Source organism: Sceloporus undulatus, chromosome 1, assembly GCF_019175285.1.
Source record: "Sceloporus undulatus isolate JIND9_A2432 ecotype Alabama chromosome 1, SceUnd_v1.1, whole genome shotgun sequence".
Lineage (NCBI taxonomy): Eukaryota > Metazoa > Chordata > Lepidosauria > Squamata > Phrynosomatidae > Sceloporus > Sceloporus undulatus.
In genome coordinates this window covers 324542052-324562949 of record NC_056522.1, presented here as the reverse complement: position 1 = coordinate 324562949, position 20898 = coordinate 324542052, and the positions used below count along the sequence as shown (strand labels likewise).

General features: G+C 40.3%; 1 protein-coding gene across 1 annotated transcript in view; it reads right to left on the bottom strand.

Annotated features, from left to right (window-relative positions):
- FMN1 (formin 1) overlaps positions 1 to 20898 on the bottom strand; it is a 170117-nt gene that overhangs the window by 91159 nt on the left and 58060 nt on the right. Inside the window, 2 exon segments of the mRNA XM_042446233.1 lie at positions 3575 to 4206; positions 4208 to 4291. Coding sequence (XP_042302167.1) covers positions 3575 to 4206; positions 4208 to 4291 — 716 coding nt within the window.

The following is a 20898-nucleotide window of genomic DNA, read 5'->3' as shown; positions in this document are numbered from 1 at the left end:
GTGAACCCCATCCTTCCCATGGCTCGCCACATTTCTCCTAACCTGATCCCCATCCGGCCTCTCCCTGTCTCCCTACTTCCCTTCCTCTGTTCCCTCTGGAACTGCCGCTCTGCTGCCCCTAAAGCAACAGCAATTCATGACCTCTTTCTCTCTAAATCCTTTAACCTCCTCGCTCTCACCGAAACCTGGCTCCCAGCCCATGATACTGCAACCTCCTCTGCCCTTTCTTTTGGTGGTCTCTCCTTCACGCACACAAGCCGTCCTGAGGGTCGAGGAGGAGGGGTTGGTATCTTGCTATCTAACTCCTGCCAGTTTCAAGTTCTATCTTTTCCCCCCAGCTATAATTTCTCTTCCTTTGAGTTTCATCCTATTAGACTCTTTTCTCCTCTACAGCTCCGGGTTGCAGTCATCTATCGCCCTCCTGGTTCTGCCACCCAGTTCCTATCTGACTTTGAATCATGGCTGACATTCTTCCTTTCAGATTCAGTCCCCACTTTGATCCTAGGTGACTTTAATATCCACGTTGACGATTCCAACAACCCTACAACATCTCGCTTTAACTCTCTGCTAGCTTCTTTTGGCCTCCAACCACACTCCAACTCTTCAACTCATTCTCTTGGTCACTGTCTTGACCTAGTTCTTGCTGCAAACTGCGCCATTTCTGACTACCTGGCACTTGACTTTCCACTATCTGACCATCATTTAATCTCCTTTGCTCTCACTTATACTCCTCCTCCTCGCCATACTATTCAACGTCTTTTTCGTGATCTTCAATCTGTTGACTCTAACCATCTTGGTCTGACCCTGGATTCATCTCTCTCTTCCCTAAATCTCGGGGATTCTGCTGATTCAGCTATGTCTTTATTTAACTCAACTCTTTCCTCAACTCTCGACCATTTTGCCCCTGTCTCTGTACGCACTTCTTCCTCTAAGACTAGGCCTCAGCCCTGGCTTACCCCCAACATTAAGTTTCTCCGGTCCTGCTCTAGAGCGGCCGAACGTCTTTGGAGAAAGTCCAAAAAGTGGGCTGATTTTATCCATTTCAAATTTGTTCTTTCTTCTTTCTCGCGCGCCCTCTCTATGGCAAAACAGAATTATTACAAATCATTGATCTCTGCCAATGAGAGGTGCCCGCAGCGTTTGTTCTCCACCTTCAACACTTTGCTTAAACCTCCCTCTCCTCCTGTCTCTTCATCTTTCTCTCCTAATGACTTTGCTAATTATTTCATCTCTAAGATTACCACTATTCGCTCTGAGATAGTCCCTCCTGATTCTTCTTCTGCTCTTAATCTTCTATCGCCTTCGCCTAACAAATTTTCTGTCTTTCCTCCTGCCTCTTTGGATGAACTCTCTACACTTCTGAACTCTTCCAAACCTGCTACCTGTCCTCTTGATCCTATTCCTACTCGTCTTCTAATCTCTATAGCTCCCTCCTTTCTGCCCTCGCTCCTCCATATCTTCAATCTCTCTCTCTCTAAAGGCTCCTTCCCGTCGGACTTCAAACATGCTCTCATTTCCCCAATTCTGAAAAAACCTTCTCTTGACCCCTCCTCTTTGTCTAGCTATCGTCCGATTTCTCTTCTCCCCTTTCTTTCTAAGGTTTTGGAACGGGTTGTCTATTCGCGCTGTCTTGAGTTTCTTGAAGCCAATTCCATCCTTGATCCCTTTCAGTCTGGCTTCCGCCCAAGGCATTCTACAGAGACAGCTCTCACTAAGATCTCGAATGACCTTTTACAGGCCAAGGCTAATGGCCTTTACTCTGTTCTCATTCTTCTCGATCTGTCTGCAGCCTTTGACACTGTTGATCACTGTCTTCTAGTTGACATACTCTCTGACCTTGGGTTCTCAGACTCTGTTCTCGACTGGTTTAGATCTTACTTGTCTGGCAGATCTTTTGCAGTAGTTGCAGGAGGTCAGACTTCTTCTCCTGTTCCCTTATCTGTTGGAGTTCCCCAGGGCTCTGTTCTGGGTCCCCTTCTGTTTTCTCTCTACACACTGTCCTTAGGAAAACTCATTAGCTCTTTTGGCTTTTCCTACCATCTGTATGCCGATGACACCCAGCTGTATCTTTCTGCCCCTGACCTTTCTCCAAGGCTTGAACAGCAAGTCTCATCTTGCCTTACAGCTGTCTCACAGTGGATGCGCCATCGGCGTTTGAAGCTCAACATGTCCAAGACGGAGCTTCTTGTCTTTCCTCCTAAGCCCAACCTTCAACACTCCTTTTCTGTCTCTGTGGACAACATTTCCATTCAACCAGTCCAGCAAGCCCGCAGTCTTGGCTTTATCTTTGACTCTTCTCTGTCGTGTATCCCTCAGATCCAGACCACAGCCAAGGCTTGTAGATTCTTTTTGTACAATATTGCCAAAATCCGACCATATCTCTCCGCCTCTACTGCCAAGATCCTGGTCCATGCCCTAGTGATCTCACGACTTGATTACTGTAATGTCCTCCTGGCTGGGCTTCCTCTTTCTCACCTCCGTCCTTTAATCTCTGTCCAGCATTCAGCTGCACGCATTATCACTTCCACCCACCGCTCTGACCACATCTCTCCTGTGTTGGCATCCCTTCACTGGCTCCCTCTCCCTTTCCGCATTCAGTATAAGCTCCTGCTGTCGACATTCAAAGCCCTCCATGGACTGGCCCCTCCTTACTTATCAGACCTTCTTTCTCCTCACCTTCCCACCAGGGCCCTCCGTTCTGGTAGTCAAGGTCTGCTGTCTCAGCCCAGGATTTCCTCTGCCCCATCCCGGATTCGCCCCTTTTCACTTGCTGCCCCTCACTCCTGGAACCTTCTTCCTCCACAAGCAAGAGCCATCACTTCTTTAACCAGCTTCAAAACGGAGCTGAAAACCATCCTATTCAGAGAAGCCTTCCCAGGCATCGCATAATTGTCGCTTACTATCTGATCTTCTGTTATTGGCTGTTTATCGATCCATTTCCTGTATTCCTATGTACTGTATATGTATTATCCTACTTGTGATTATGTACTTTCCCTGGATAATGATTAACCATCCATTATGAAGCCTTGCCCTCCCTCCAGTCCATCTGCCTTGGTCCAGGCCTCGGAGGTTGTGAGGAACTGCTGGACCTCTTACCCTTTCCCTCCACCACTCCCTTCTCCTTCTGTGTCTTGTCTTTTTAGATTGTAAGCCTGAGGGCAGGGAACCGTCTAACTAAAAAGATTGCATGTACAGCGCTGTGTAAATTTACAGCGCTTCATAAATAAAGGTTAATAATAATAATAATAATAATATGCTGTAGGGTGTAGTTCTGAAAAGAACTTAAAGACAGAGGATTGGATGACTGGATATTTGCTCCATGAAAATGAACCATCCAAAATAAGCTATTTTTCTGCTTCTCAGACTCTTCCTTTTCAAAACTGACTTGGATATTTCTCATGGGCTTTTTTTGGAGGGGGGAATCTAGTCTGTTTTCATTGTACAGTATCTTGAGATACTGTACTGTGTTACAATCATATATATCAAAATAATATATGACCAATCAGCAATTGACTGCATACCTGACTGAAAATACAATAGTATGTGCCAAAGTAACAAGAAGAAATCACTTTACCTGCAGTCTTTTATTTGTATTCTGTTCCAATAAAGTGGCTTCATAGGACAGGAGGGCTCAACTGCAGGTTTTCGTGGACCTTGACTTGATGATAGGAAGACACTAGATCCAAGAGGTGGTGGTGGTGGAGGAGGAAGAGGCCCTGCTCCTGATGGAGGAGGCCCTGGTGGAGGAGGCGGTGGGGGCTGATGAGTTCCAAAAGGTGCAGGAAGTGGAGGGGGTGGCGGTGGATGAGTGGTTCTCAAGCCTGGTGGTAAAGCTGGTGGTGGAGGGACAGAACCAGATAGCAAAGGTGGAAGAGGTGGTGGTGGAGGAGGAGGTGGTGGAGGAGGCAACCTTTGATCAAACTGAGATGCAACATTCCCTGAGACAAGGCCATGACCACCTGTTTCTTTATGATCGGTTGAGCCAGAAGCACTATTATTCAGAAAAGGTATAGAAAGTTTCTTAGGTATTATTTGGTTATTCTTGACTGTTCGGCTTTCATCTTCAGTTGGCTTTATAAAGGTTTCTCTGTCTGTTTGTATGCAGACATTTCTGTATAACTTTGGAGGGAAATCATCCTCAGTGGATATGCAGACATCCTTTGTTTCCTCAGTTCTTTTGTACAATTTATTTTCCAGTTCATTTTTTCAACTTTGTAATGTCTTCCTCAAGTTTTGCTATTGATGAAGCATGTTCTCCTCGGATATGAAAGACTTTGAGCTCAAATTCAGACTGTGAAAGAGTAACAGAAAATACAAGAAGTATAGTTATTGTTTTGAATCTTTATTTTACTTATTGTGCACCATGTCTACAACTGGTCATAGTAACAGGTAGCATCTCCCTTACCACCTTAAAGGGGGAATTAGTCAGACAGACATTTTGACAATGAAATACAAAATATGTATAAAAATAATAAAAAATTAAATGTTACTAATGTTAATTGCATTATTTCACACTTGTTTTTGTTTTGAACTACCTCTATATCAATTGTTAATGACACCCACTATTACCTTTTTATGGACCAACAAATGGGAAACTTAAAATAATTTAACAATGAATGGAAGGAACCAGCTATGATCACTGCTTCTGCTCCTCAGTACTGGCAAATTCTAGGCGTACCAATGCTGTTGGTCATCCCCACAGAGTCACTGTATTAGAACCATCTTTTGCTGTCAGTGCCACAAGCGAATTCTCTCTTGGGGGATTTTGGTACTCCATAACAGAAGAAGTAACACCTATTTCCTATGTCAGGGATGGGCAGATTCAAACCACAGGCATGCTGGTGTAGGGAGTTTGTACTCCCACAAGATAAAGTTTCTAAGCTTTCAGCAGAACACAGGCTTAGCTACATTTGAAGTAGGTATTAGAAATCAGAGTATTATTAGAACTCTGAGTCCACAAACTCAGTGTTTCAGACATATGGTTCCAAAGACATAAACAAAGAAATAAAGAATTCTGAGCCCATGGATTTGTTTTGAGCACAAGCCCTGAACAGAGTTTCTTTTCAGTTCTTCCAAAAACAAATCCACTCTTGGTTACCCCAACGTTTTGTCATTTCACTAATATATTTTTGTGTGGATGAGTAGCCATTTTGATATTGCAATTATTAAATAACTGTGAGTTGAAAATCCTTGCCAATCTACTTCAAATCACCCAGAGATTTATCAGTGCACTACCTTCTATTCTTCCTGAGCTTATTGGGAGTGATGGTTAAAGGAGCATGTGGCAGCACCTACTACATTTCTCATAGCTTTAGGAAGTGGCTTGAGGCCAGCACCCATATTCTAGCTACAGCTATTTTGGGAAATATTTTTGCTCTTCTGGAATAAGGAAATCTATTACTGATGGAGATAAGCTGAGCATCTCCCTAGTTACCTTTGCATGACTATTTATAGGTTGAGTGTAGTATCTACTTGTTTCTTCATCCAAGAAGAGTTCTGCTGGCTTTTGCTCTTATTATGGGATTATTAAAAATAATACAAATTCTGTGCTGCTAATTCGCAGAAACATGTTCTCTCAGTACCTTTGACATTTGAGTTTTTAGAACTTCTACTGGTCAGCTGTTGACAGATATTAACATATGCTCACTGCTCATTGCTAGCTAAATAAAATAATTACAGTACCTGAAAATAAACAACTCACCCCTTTTATTCTCGCCTGCAGAAATTTTTAAAATGAAAAGAATGGTTAGGAGGTCCTGAACTCTTCTGGCTTTATCAGTTTTTTTTCTCTCTTAACAGCTATTTTATCCCCCAACCCAATACCTCAGTGCTTTAGAAAACAAACCACTACTTCTTAAAGGGATCCTATCCAGCTGAGTGCACAGTCAATATGAATGCATCAGGTCATCAAACTAGGCATTCAAATATAGCTATCAGGTGTATTTTCAGCCTCTGCTGTATCTCTACTTGTTCCCCAAACTGAATATTTAAAACCAAACATGATTCCAGTTTCAAGTCAGCCCTTCTTTTCTTTTTTAAAAATCCATATGCTTAAACAGACTGGTACAGAACAGCCAGTGCCTTAAATTATAAATATATTTCCCCTTTCTACTGATAAATTCCTGTGTTTAGAATGAGAAAAATTATTTTGGATTCCAAAATGACACATGTATAGATACTGGGCCAAATTTATTGCCTTTAAAGTTGTAAGACTTTTTATTGACCTTTGAAAGCCCTTCTTGGAAGCTCTTCAGCTGAAAAGAAGGGGGAAATTCTTTCTAAAAATTAAGGGAGCTGGGATGATTTCCACTACCATCCTTTGGGCTATAAAGCATTTTATAATACACAATCTGCCTTTGCAACAAAAGGGTTTGTGTGTGTGTGTGTGTTTTAATATCCTTGAACCAACTATACATTTGCTTTAAATTTCAGCAACTACAATCAGAGGCTTAACAATCAAAGACTATTTGGACAGAAAAAACAGAATATGACAATTTGCTTAAAAATCAAAATTCCTCAGACACCTCAGCCTTCATAATCTGTTTCATATGCTGTATTAATGTAGTTTTCAAGGACAGCATTTAGATTTATTCCCAATGTGCTGGCTAAGAATAAAATAATTCAAGACATAACACATGTAAAAATCCCCAGGACACTAAAAATATTTTGTGTAAAGAGATGTCTATGGGATCCAAAAGATGTATGCATGTGGATAATAGATAAAGTAACATGCAGGGGTTAAGGCAACAAAAAGTATAAAATTACTGAAATGCTATTACTGTACTAAGAAAGTTACTGATACTGAAGTAGTGAATTATGAGAGTTATGCACATGGTCTTGTACATATATCTTCCTGATACACCTTTTTGTCTTTGAGGCAGCTGAAACATCTGAGGACAAGGGGAAGCTTGTAAACATGTTGGCGATGTCAAAAATATGAGACACAGCAGTAGTTCTAGCCCCAGTGAAGAACCTTTATCATGTAAAAACTTAACATCTGGCTGTTTCAGCAACCCTTTCCTCTGAGATTTGCCAGAAGCAGCGTAACACCTGGAACACCTAAAGTCTGAGAGGAAACATGTATAGACCCTTAAGAATTCTTGCTATTATTTTATATTTTAAATGCACTGTAATCTCCCATGGTTAGTAGGTAGGTTATAAATAAGCAAACAAACAGATATGACTACCTTGCCTAAACAACACAGATGTAGAGACAGGCTTGAAGTCAAGTTCCAGTTCACAGAATTATATCCACAAGAAGCGCCTAGAGTTTGTATACACTAGGGGCAAAAGTCCAAATGGGCTCCTGTCCCCAAACCCACCCCAGTCACTGCTTGTCACTTTTTCTCCACAAGGACATTGGGTAGATTGTCTACACTACCCAACTGTCCCTGTGGAGTTTCCTAGCTCTGCTGCCACTGTCTTTCAGAGCCAGGATAGATTCTGGCAGGAACCACCATTTAATGTCCAGGCCAGTTTCCAGCCTGAACAGTGATGTTTTTCCTCCTTCTCCCTTTCACACATAGGAGATTACCGCACTGGGGTAAAAACGTTCCCCAATGCGTTCTCACGGGCACGAGCACGGAGCGTGATGGGAACCCGATGAGGCCCAGAACGCTAGTTTACTGCACGGCGGAACACCCCCGGCACCGCCGGGTGTTCCCATCGGGTTCCCAATGTGTTCCAGGAGACGCCATTTCTGGGGTCAGTTTCAAACCGTTCCCAGAAATGGCGTCTCCTGGAATACATTGGGAACCCAATGGGAACGCCCGGTGGCGACGGCACCATTCCGCTGTGCAGTAAACTAGCGTTCTGGGCCCCATCGGGTTCCCATCACATGCCGTGCTCACGCTCGTGAGAACGCATTGGGGAACGTTTTTACTCCAGTGCGGTAATTTCCCTAGTCTCATTCAGCCAGGTGTCCCTCATCCTATATCTATGCATTTCATTTTTCCGCCGTAAGTGCAGTACCTTACACTTCTCCATACTGAATTTCATTTTAATAATAATAATTTTTTTATATACCGCTTTTACGCAGATCAAAGCGGTGTACAAACAATTAAAAAACCATTAAAACATTGCATAAAACAGATAAAATCCCATAATAAAACCGTGCTAGCTTTGACCCAGCTTTCTAATCTACTCAGGTCATTTTGAATTTTGATCCTGTCCTCTGGGGTATTAGCTACTCCTTCTAATTTGGTGTCATCTGCAAATATGATAAGTATGCCCCCAATTCTGTCATCCAAGTCATTGATAAAGATGTTGGATAGCACTGGCCCCAGGACAGAGCCCTGTGGGACTCCACTGGTCACTTCTCTCCAGAATGAAAAGGAGCCATTGTTGAGCACCCTTTGGGTTTGGCCAGTCAACCAATTACAAATCCATGTAACAGTTGCCTTGTCTAGCGCACATTTCACTAGCTTGTTTGCAAGAATGTCATGGGAAATCTTGTCAAAGGCCTTACTGAAATCAAGATATACTATATTCACAGAATTCCCTTCATCTACCAAGCTGGTAATTTTATATATAAAAAAATATTATTAACAACAGCATTATTATTATTAACAACAACAACACCTTTTTCATCAAAGGGTGGAACACTGAACATATATAAACAAGAACAATAAAACACAACAATACAATATAATAAAATACAAGAAAAATATAGTAATATACTAAAAACGAAATCCTTATCAGTTGTTGCTCATCTCAGCCACCTGGGGCACACTCAGCAGATTAATTTGGTGAACTGAACAGGAAGGTCTTCAGCTCTTTGCACTTAGGTCCAAGAACTGGACCAGACAATTAAATTTAAAACCTGTCTCATATAAGCACTATTCATTTATTAGCCACATGATAGACTAATGTATGAATAAGGAGGAGTCAGGTCCACTATTAGTCCTACCAACATCGTATGCGCCCATCTGTCCCTGTTGTAATCTATTCATTAAGATTCTGCCTGCTACTGGGAGCCCCAATTTTTCAGGTGGGCCAGTCATGGTCACTCCTTTTTTTTTCTCCACATGCAGAAGTTAGCAGATAAACCTTAACCTATATACACATCATAGATAATTGTCCGCCACACAGCCCAGGCAACCAGCCACAGGCTGATTGCTACACAACTGATAGCCAGCAGCTAATGAGCAAGTCAAGTCACAGAGCAACTTACAGTTCAGCACTTACTTTCCTTTAAGAAATACAGGCCTTAAGTCCTAAAAAGAGTTCAGCAATGTCCAAGTCAGGTAAATGGCATCCAGAGTCAACAAACATAGTCCAGGTAAGGTACACAGCATCCAGAGTCAACACACACAGTCCTGGTCAAGCACAGAGTTCAGGAACATGATGGTAGGTCAGATAATCTCCAACAATGCCTGGAGGGCAGGGCTGGGAATGTATAGATCAGCAACTCAATGAAGTTGCTGTTTAATTAATTGCTGCTTCCTTTAAACCCTCTCAAACTCCTCAAGCCCTCCCTTTGTTGTCTCCACTCTGCAAAGGTAGGTATAAATAAGTTGTTTTCTCTATCTGAATGGGCAGGACTCTGGTCTGTCTCTGAGATGTGTGGCTCTGGAGCCTTCTCCTGCTCTGCTTCAGCAGCAAGTCCCATCAAGTCCACTGCTTCAGTCTATGTCAAGAGTCCATGTACGTGTCCTAGAAGCAGGGCATGACAATAATGTCTGCAGGCATTTTCTTATTCTGATGGCTAATCACCAAAGAAGATTACTGATGCACTATTTTTTTTTAACATCAAGAGCACTCAGAAATGGTATTCCCCTTGCAGATTGGAGCAGTACAGTGAACTCTGCATCAGGATTCTACTCAGCTTTAGCAGACTATGGCCTGTCTGTAACAGGCCAATGATTCTAAGTATTAGGGAACCATGTTATTCTATTGTTTATGCAAACCAAGCTGTATCAAATCTCCTATGAATCAAGATTGTTGTTTTCTTTGCCTGTTTCTGTCAGTTAAGGAACACAGTCTTTGGTAGGTAACATAATGTTTCACTATATTTAACAAGCTCAGACGTGACATGCATTATCAAATGCATATGACCTAATTTAGATTGCAGAAAACTAAAACAGCATTTATTCAAGGTGCTCTTGACTGTGCAAAACGTCAGTTGTTCTTAATGCCTTTGGTTCTTTTTGTCTAGTGAGTGAATTGCAGAACTACAGTAATGATACCAAGATGTCTGCTGTACAGAAGGCAAGTATAAGGCTACTCTTGCAGATTTCAACCCCTTTTTACATACATGACCAGTAAAAAAGGATAGTGCTGCTGTTCTTTCTAATGAAAAAGACACACTCCTATAGCATGAAACTATTTCACTGTGTGGTGGCAAGGCCAGAATGCTCAGCTTTATTTCAGTATTGAAGCAGTTGCAATGACAATAAAGTTCTGACTTGAGAAGCTTGTAACACTTTTGTATTAATCTGCAGGAGTCTTGGACCATTAATCTTAAATCTGACAAGTTTCAGTTTAAAATGAGGGGGGAACTAATGGGGGGAAAGAGGTATGTCCAGAATAAGTTGCAGCATGAGAAGATTCAACAGCATGGTCAAACCAGAGGCGTTGTATGGATCTAATAACAATGTGGGGAATACAAAAAGGTGATTTTGACTGTGAGCTTGGAGAATGTTTTTGGACACCTAGCAGCTCTTTTATTGCTGTAGCTTATTAAAATGAAAAGCCTCACCACCAAAATGTTCTTTTTGATGAGCTTTTCCCCTCTCTCTCTTTTTTTGCCATGAACTATAGACCTTAGAGTCCAGTGGGACAGAAATCCTTTGATCCTCTGTAGTCACATAAATTCAAGGTCATAAAACAGCATTGGATTTGATTTTATTAGTGAGGCTGATGCCAGACCTGTAGAGTTGCCATACTTGTAAGGCAACCATGATTCCACCTCTCAACTTTTCCCATTCAGGCTTTATATATAAAACCACAACATTGTATTTGTTGTCATGACTGGCAGACAGACAGGCTGACATGCAAATTCGAGGGTCAACCTGCCATTTTAAAATGCTGGCATTAAACAAAAAGGCAATACAAACATACTTCTGTTCAGCTTAGTTTTGTTTGACCTGCCAAATATATATGTAAAAAGCAGTTCTGAGCATTAAGGAAACAAACCATGTTATTTTCTGCTTCTGTTATGCAGTCAGCCCTTCTTATACACGGATTTTTTATACACGGATTCAAGCATACATGGTTTGAAAATGTTCCAAAAAAGTATAAATTTACCTTGATGTTCCATTTTTTATTAGGGACACCATTTTGCTATGTCATTATATTTAATGGGACTTGAGCATACACTGATTTTGTTATACATGGGAGATCTTGGAACCAAACCCCAGTGTATAACAAGGATCCACTGTGGTTTGGTTCTGACTGAAAGTTTGGTTCCAAACTTTGGTTCCAGTTTGGTTCCAAATTAGTTCAACAAATGTTTCATAACACAGCTTAACTAAGACACAAATATCAATTACCTCGTTGACTAATACACCACCGACAATACATCCAGACAAAAAGCATTCCTTTTGTGTTGTCTCTTGAAGTCACTCCCTAACTCTGTGCTTGGACACTAAAATGTTCTCATCTCTTCATATTATCCATCAGAGAGTCAGTATGTCTGGATTTGAGGAGTAAATTTTAGTAGAACAGGGCTGCTTCATGATTTGTGGTTAAGCTGGCGGTAGTTAAAATTAGGTGGGCATATGGGACTTTTTTTTTAATGTCTCCACACTAATATCAGCATTTGTTCAAAATTGCATGCCTTTATTTGCTTGAAAAAGCTATCATTAGCATTATTGTTTCATTCACTTGTCAACAATAAATAGTCAGTGTATACATTTGGATGAAAAAGTCTGAAAATGAAAGAAATTCATAATGTTTACAGATTTCACCTCTATAACATTCTCTTTCAAAGCATCACTTATATCATGTCACAATTTCATTCATACTGGAGTACTGTTCTACACACTGCACTGTGCAGCTGCCTTTGAAGATGACTTGGAAACTTCTACAGTTACAGAATTTGGCTACTTGAGTACTTGCTGGAGCTGGTTAGACAGATCAATTTACACCAATGCTGTATTTAGCTATACTGGTTGCCACCATATTTCTTGATCCAATACAAAGGATTGTTTTACGTCTTCAAAGCCTTACACATTGGACCCCAGTTTATTTGAAGGAAACATTACATCTTCATGAACTTGTCCCTACATTATAATAATCTTAGCTTCATGTTGAAATGCATAATAGCCATTGGCTATGGCTGATGGAAGCTGTAGTCCAACATGTGACCTACATGCTGGATTGCCATCAAGAATTTTAAGCTAATCCAGAATGAGATAGGGTCTTCCTCTTTGAAAAAAGAAATACATAATTACATCTATCATAATTAGATCTAGTTTTAGGAGGGCTTCAAACACTTAGGGCTCATTCTCACTTGCATTTAAACTGGTACAGTATGTGATTTGCACTGACACCGGGTTGTGGATTTGATTCAGGCCAGTGTGTAGTTTCCACTATGGAAGCGAATTATTTCCTTATCCCTATCATTCTCACTAGTGGGAATGGGTACCTAGAAACCCATGCTTTAAAATGGAGGACACTTTTGGACAGAAGGCTTAAAGGGAGTACTGTGTCTTCGAAAAGGAGGACCTATGGTCACCCAGTGTGGGAGCCACGAAGCCCCAGAGTGCCAAAAAGCAGACCCCATTCAGTCTCCCAAAACAACTTGCACCTGGCCTCATTCTCCAAAGCTTGGAGAGACAAAAACAGCCAGAAAGCACCCTGCAATGGGCCCCAGCAGGTGTCCTTCCTCCTCTCCCTCTCTCAGTACCTTGGGGGTCTCGTGCTGCTGGTCCCTTGCAAAGACCCAAAGATTGCAAATGGGTAGAAGAAGGGCAAGTGTGCCTTGTCTCTTGGTCCTCTTCTCTTTTCCCTTTGAAGTCAGAGAAAGGCTCAGGGGCGACTGAAGCATGGTCCTCCCAGGGCAGCTTCCAGTCCCCTTCCTGTAGGGCTCTGGGACCGGGGGGGGGGTTCCAGCCCCCTTTTCTCCCTTCTGCCTCCTGGGTCCTTTCTTCCCTGCTTCAGAGGCTGCTCCTCCTGCCACAATTTGTCCTGGTGGGGCTCTGTCTGTCTCCTTGAGAATCAGATTTGCCATCCACACCTGTTGAACACTCTTCTGAATTGATTTCCTCCCAAAAGAACCACCAGAAAACGAGTGTTTGAAAAGAGCAAATTTTTTGCATTTATCTTGCTTCAGTGTGAGTCAGACCAATCGCAGTTGGGTCTGAAACCCTTTCCAATGGGAATGAGGCACATATAAAGCGATCAGCACATCACTTTAAATCATAGTGGGAACGGGGCCCCAGTTCTATTTGAATTTAAAGGTTTTCAATTATATATGTTACTTCTGTTGTTTTAGATTTTAACTAGTTTATTTATAAATTTCTTTAAAACTGATGGTGAACTTCTTTTCCTGAGATTGAAATGTATGTTTTATGTTGTAAGCCATTTTGGGAAGACAACAGTGTTGAAAGATGGCTAAGAAATGCATTAAATAAAAACTTGTGTTTGACAAGGAAACTGTGACTGTAGAAATAATCCAGTTTGACATCACTTTAACTGCCGTGGCTCGGTGCTATGGAATTCTAGGAGTTGTAGTTTTGTGAGATATTTGCCCCCCTCTGCCAGAGATCTCTTTTGTCACAATCAACTACAGATCCCAGGATTGCATTTCATGGAGCCATGAGAGTCAATCTGAATTATTTCTGCAGTCCGGATGCAACCTGTGCATGAGTATTTCGCAGTATTATTTTCAGTACAAACTGGCAAAAAAGAAATAAGAGAAGTAATATTTGTGAAGCACTTTCTTTACAACTTTGTTTCCCACTTTACAACTATGTCCCCCAAAGATTTGCCCCATCATACAAGATAATATATAAAGTAAAACAATCACAGAGGGAAACAGAGGTTTCTTGTTTATTTTATCAACTTCTCTTATTAGGCATCTTGACTAGTTTATAAGCTCTTGTTGGTATTGTTTGTTCTTTCTGTTCTGTCTGTGCTTTTCTGCAAAGACGAGAGGCTTATTCAGATCTTCCTATCTATGGTAAAATCTGAGTCCTTTAGAATCTTGGATGCTAATGAACCCTTGCCCTGCCCTTTAATTGTAGGGATAAACTGATGTCTAATCCAGCCTTGATTGTGGTGTCTTGCTGGTGCCAAAACCAAATATACAGGTTTGGAAGATGAAGGAACACAGGGAGTTACTGCTTTCAAATAAACTCAATACGGCCTGGATCAGACAGTGCTTTCTCCCCTGCAGTGAGGAGATGGGAGGGAGTGCCAGAAAACCTAAAACTCGGTTTCTAAAGTTTTAAGAAACAATTTCCTCTGAGCATCAAAGGAGTTAGAGAATCATGTAAATCTTCTGAACATCATCCTCTACAAGCTGTAGCACACCACATTTCTTCCATTTATTCAAACATGAACTAGAAGAAGAGCCAATATTTTTGTATAAAAGCAGTTATGCTTCCTCCATTCATAATAGCATCAAGATGTTTAGTATTTCCCTTCCATGGCAAGTAAATACCATCAGAGGTCTTGTCACGCAAACAGCTCAGCTTTCCACTGATAATGATGAAATCCGTACTGAAATTTGATTTCAAGCTTCAAAAATATTATGCAAAAATATATTTCTCACAAACTATAAGCATTTACATAGGTGAGTGTGAGATCATAGAGTTGAACTTATTACCCAACATATTAGATCTTTATTAACAGCTTTGTGTGTGTGTGTGTGTTCATAAAAGCATATTTATTCTTTATATTACTTTACATTAGTGTGCATAGAATTTTAAGCAGCTACAGGAAATCAAACTATCTGTGATCTTACACAAAATCATGAATTTCTCAGGGGGTTTATAATTAGTGTACAGTTACTGAGCTGGATGGATGAATGGCCTGATTTATTGTAACACAGCTTCATGTATGTATGCTGTCATTCTAATCAAAATCAGTGGCAGCTAAGCAAGGATAGACGTACTATTGATGTAACGCTACATTTCTTGGCTTTGCACACTTTATTAAAAAAAAAGAACCTGACCTTATTTGGAATGAGAAATGAAAGGAAGATTAGAAATGGTAGCTTAAGACCTGGCAAAACAACTTTATGCATTTCTCTTTCAAATTCAGTCCCACATTTTCCTCACTCTTGTATTCAATCACAGTGTGGATCTTGATAAGAACATTCCCCCTTCTCTTTTCATTTCCAAGTTATGGGACAATCTTGCATGATCCTTAGATGTAATAATTCCTGCACCATACTGCTAATATATAGCCAGTCCTCTTGACCTGCAAAACCACTTTTCTCCAACTTAACAAACTACGGAAAAAAGAAAGGTACTTCCTTGCTTCAAAGGCAGAGGTACAAATAGGATTAATGAGCGTATTGAGATTATTTTTGTTACTGTAGTTAACTTTATTTATATCCTACCTTTCCCCCAAAACTTGGACTGAAAGCAGGTTACACAGCAAAAAGATTTCAATTAAAAATGTATGAAGTCACCATTGAAACCAAATTAAACTATTTCAATCATATTAAAAATATACACTGTAAAAAATATTTCAAAAAGTAAAACAATACAGTCTAACACCCTTCAATTCCTAAAGTCTGTTTGGATGAAAAAAGTATTTGCCTGCCAACTGAAAGACAGCAATGAGGGGGCCAGTCTAATCTCCCTAGGGAGGAAATTCCAGAGCCTATGGGCAACCACCAAGAAAGCCCACTTTTGTGTTCCTACCAACCATACATGTGAAAAGGGCCACTCCTGAGCATCCGGGTCCAGGTAGGCTTATATGGGAAGATATGGTCTGCCACGTAGCCTGGACATAAGCTGTATAGGGCTTTACACTTCATAACCAGAACTTCTAGGTCCTAATAGATCAGAACATTTGTATATGCTTTCCCTTACATTCAGCTGTCATGCATCAATCATGTTCATTGATATTTCACTGGCTTCTTAGGTTTTAATATGCCCCCTTCCTGTTCTTATACAGCTAAGGCCTGCTTAGGATGTCCTTCTGCATGTCCTGTGACCATGAGAGGCACAAGTAGTGAGAACATGGAACAGTGCCTATTCTGTTACACCCACAATTATTCCTGCCTTTGCCAAATCTCCTTTACAGTTGTTTTCTCACTGATTTCTCCCATGCAGATTTATGTGGGACTTATTTGATCCCTTCCTTGAATACTTTAGTAGATCTTTCCTCAAATATGAACATTCAAAGCTATTATATTCTCGCAATTTACCAATGTGAAATCACCCATAAAATAACAAATGGGTTGTAAGAGAGTTTTCAAATATTAAAAAAAACCAAGGAGAGGTTGAGTATCCTTTATCTCCGTGGGAGCAGCTGGAGTGGATCCAATGTCAGAATGAGATGTGAAATCCGCAATTGCAAATTTAAAAATGGGCAAATCACCAGGCCCGGATGGCCTCATGGGGGAGTTCTTTAAAATTCTTTCTGAGGACCTGTGACCTCACCTTGTAAAACTATTTAATGAATTACTCTTTACCTCTCTACCACCACCTAGCTGGAAACTCTCAAGAATCATTCCACTTCTTAAAACATCTGCAGATAATCCCATGGTAAAGGATTTTAGGCCTATCTCACTTATTAATCAAGATGCCAAACTTCTTTTATCTATTCTAGTTCACAGGATTAACACCTTTATAACTGACTATATCCATGATAGTCAGGTTGGTTTTATGCCAGGCCGAAAATTAGCTGATGCAATTAGGAGGACGCTGAACATCATATATGATGCTAATCACTCACATTCTCAATTCTCATTGCTATCTTTGGATGCCCTCAAGGCATTTGATAGATTAGAATGACCTTATCTTTTTGGGGTTCTGGAAGGTATGAATTTTGGTTCACAGTTCACAGCTCTAGTCAGAAACCTTTATATAAAAAAAAACAAAAACAAAATATAGGGTCAACAGCAACAATTTATATAAACAGGCAAGATTCTCCAAGGATAGACCTCTGCAGAGGCACCAAACAAGGGTGTCCCCTGTCACCAGTGTTATTTGCCTTAGCAGTAGAGCCCCTTGCTGACTCCATTAGGAATAATCCTAGAGTTCATAGTTGGATCCATGGCATGCGGGAGCATAAGTTAAACCTTTATGCAGATGATGTTCTTATATTTCTTCAAGACATGGACACCTCATCTCCCACACTAGAACATATTCTCCTCTGCTTTGATGTAAAAGCAGGCTTCAGAGTCAACTTACAAAAATCCAAACTATTTTGTCTTAATACCCCCTTAGATAAGCAACTGAAATGGCAACGTTTGACTAGCCATCATCTTTGTCCATCGGGTTTCACTTACTTAGGTATATTAATGAGTATCCTTTATCTGAAACTCCAAAACCCGCAAATGCTTTGAAAATCAAAACTTTTGTGTGGGTGGCCGAGAAAGTGACACATTTGATTTTTGATGGGTCAGTGTACACAAACTTTGTTTCATGTACAAATTTATTAAAAATATTGTATCAAATTACCTTTAGGTTATGTGGATTTCATGTTTAGACTTGGGTTCCATCACCAAGATAGCTCATTATGTATATACAAATAACTGAAATCCAAAACAATCCAGTCCAAAATAATTCTGGTCCTAAGCATATCAGATAAGGCATATTCAACCTATATTTTCATCCTGGAGAGAAGTAACCAGTGGGGTCCCACAGGGCTCTGTCCTGGGCCCAGTGCTATTCAACATCTTTATCAATGACCTGGATGACAGAATTGGGAGCATACTTATCAAATTTGCAGATGACACCAAATTAGGGGGAATAGCTAATACCCCAGAGGACAGGATCAAGATTCAAAATGACCTGAATAGACTAGAAAGCTGGGCCAAAGCTAACAAAATGAAATTCAACACGGAGAAATGTAAGGTATTGCACTTAGGGCGGAAAAATAAAATGCACAGATAGAGGATGGGTGACACCTGGCTGAATGAAACTACATGTGAAAGGGATCTAGGAGTCCAAGTAGACCACAAGTTGAACATGAGTCAACAGTGTGATGTGGCAGCTAAAAAGGCCAATGCTATTTTAGGCTGCATCAATAGAAGTATAGTGTCTAGATCAGGAGAAGTAATAGTGCCACTGTATTCTGCTTTGGTCAGGCCCCACCTAGAATATTGTGTCCAGTTCTGGGCGCCACAATTCAGAAAGGACATTGAGAAACTGGAGCGTGTCCAAAGGAGGGCGACAAAAATGGTGAAGGGTCTGGAAACCATGCCCTATGAAGAATGACTTAGGGAGCTGGGGATGTTTAGCCTGGAGAAAAGAAGGTTAAGAGGTGATATAATAGCCCTGTTTAAATATTTGAAAGGATGTCATATTGAAGAGGGAGCAAGCTTGTTTTCTGCTGCTCCAGAGAACAGGACCCGGAACAATGGATGCAAGCTCCAGGAAAAGAGATTCCACCTGAACATTAGGAGGAACTTCCTGACAGTAAGGGCTGTTTGACAGTGGAATGCACTCCCTCGGAGGGTGATAGAGTCTCCTTCCTTGGAGGTCTTTAAACAGAGGCTGGATGGCCATCTGTCGGGGATGCTTTGATTTGGATTTCCTGCATGGCAGGGGGTTGGACTGGATGGCCCTAGTGGTCTCTTCCAACTCTACGATTCTATGATTCTATGATTTCAAGGAACTTTCCAAAATAAAATTATTTCTTTTTTGCTTTTAAACCTATCAAGATGAATTTATTCTTTTTACACTCTGAATACAGGCAAATAACATGCCTTATTTTTTAGGGCTGTTTTCATCTTCGAAACCACTGATATAGTTTTGCACAATTATGGTATTTGTAATTTTGTATAGCCTTAAGAATATGAATTATCTTGGAGAAATAAAAATTCAGCATTATCCCCCAAAATATCGAAGCTGGAGAATGAAATTCTCTCATTGGTTTAAAAAAAAAAAGATTCCATAAACTTGCTAGGGGAGGGATCTGATGCATGGTACAATCCCATTCTTATAAAAGATTCCTTGAAATTGTACAATTGCTATTCCCTCTCAATCAATCTTATGAAGAAAACTCTATAATAGGGTCTCTGCAGGTCGGTATTGATTTGGTGGCACATAACAAGAAAAGTGTGGAGGCAAAACACACACACACACATACACACACACAATTGGCAAGAATCGCAGTTGGTAATGTTCTTCTGTATGATGCCCAAATGAATATGAGAAAAGCACAGTGATCATCTCCATCAACAGTAATTGCCAACATACTCTTCCTAAACCTGTTTATGTTAATTGACGTTGGTGGGCAAGTACAATTGCAAACATCCTGCAAACCCTTATTGTTTGTGTAACATGGTTTATTTCTGTGAAGCAGCCTTAGTTTTCACAGCAATATGCTGCTCAAGTTTAAAGGTAAGTAGCACAAATGATTTCATCAGGTGTAAAGTTAAAAACATCTGAGATTTTTCTTGTATTTGGCAGCAGCATTTGAAAGCACATACCATGTGTATATACAAATGAAATTCTATATGGAGGGTTGATAGTATTCAAGCAAAAGTGGAATTTATTACAGACCACAAGCTGAGAGACCTTCATCAGCAACAACACATGAAGCACTGAACAAGGCAGAACAGCTCATTAGGTAAAATTGACTAATAAACCCTTCATGACCTCAGCTGCGGCTTTGGACTGCAGTTGTGTTCCAACAACTATACATGGCAAAGGGTTTCTTCAACATGTTCATGTTGTGCTGAATAGAAACCTGACCTGGCACATGCAGTGTGACTACTGAGTTTTAGATTTGAATTTTCCTTTGTTAATAGACCAAAAACAACAACAACAACAACAACAACAACAAAACACCATGCTCAGCCTGGGGAAGTACTATAAATGGGGGATAAATATCTTCAAGGCTATAAAACAGTATAATGTTCTATGACAGAGCTTTCCATTGTACATATAGTCATCTTTCTGAAAAACATACTGATGGTTCTTTGTGGTTTAAGATGGAAATACAGTTTGTTTTACAAGTTTTACATTAAAAACTAAAACATAAGACCTGCAAGAGGCAAGCAGTAATGCTCTTTTTGGAGCTTTTATTAACAGTGTACAAGAACCTGATAATTAATTTCAAAGAAACAATAAACAACAAAATTATGATTCAGACTTGGGTGATATACAGCCTACTAAATGTTATTGGACAGCAATTGTCATCATTCTCTCACCAGTAACTATATTGGCTATGCTTGACTGGAAATGCTGATCCAAAAAAATGGGGAGCCACAAATTGTCCATCCCTGCTGTCCATTTATCTACATTTTGGAAACTTTTGTGAAGGACAGAATTCAAAGATATAGCCATGTTAGTCCCTGGCTTTCCACTCCACCAAATGCATCTGAGAAAGTAGACCTAAGTCCATGAAAGCTCATGCTGCCAACTTCTTCTTTTTCCCCAGTTAGTCTCAAAGGTGCTACAAGATCTCTCTCCATGCATTCTATAACATATCAACTAATTATTAATCCTAAATAAAGTACTATATATACTCATGTATAAATAAAAAAATGCCCAATTTTTTTAGCTTGTTTTAATTATAAAAATCTTCTGTTATATTACTATTTTTGCTGATTTCTGGTTTGTTTGTTTGTCTATTTGAAATACAGTGGACCCTTGTTATACGCTGGGGTTTGGTTCCAAGATCCCCTGTGTATAACAAAATCCGTGTATGCTCAAGTCCCATTAAATATAATGACATAGCAAAATAGTGTCCCTTATAAAAATGGAAAATTATATACGTTTTTGGAGCATTTTCAAACCGTGTATGCTTGAATCCGTGTATAAA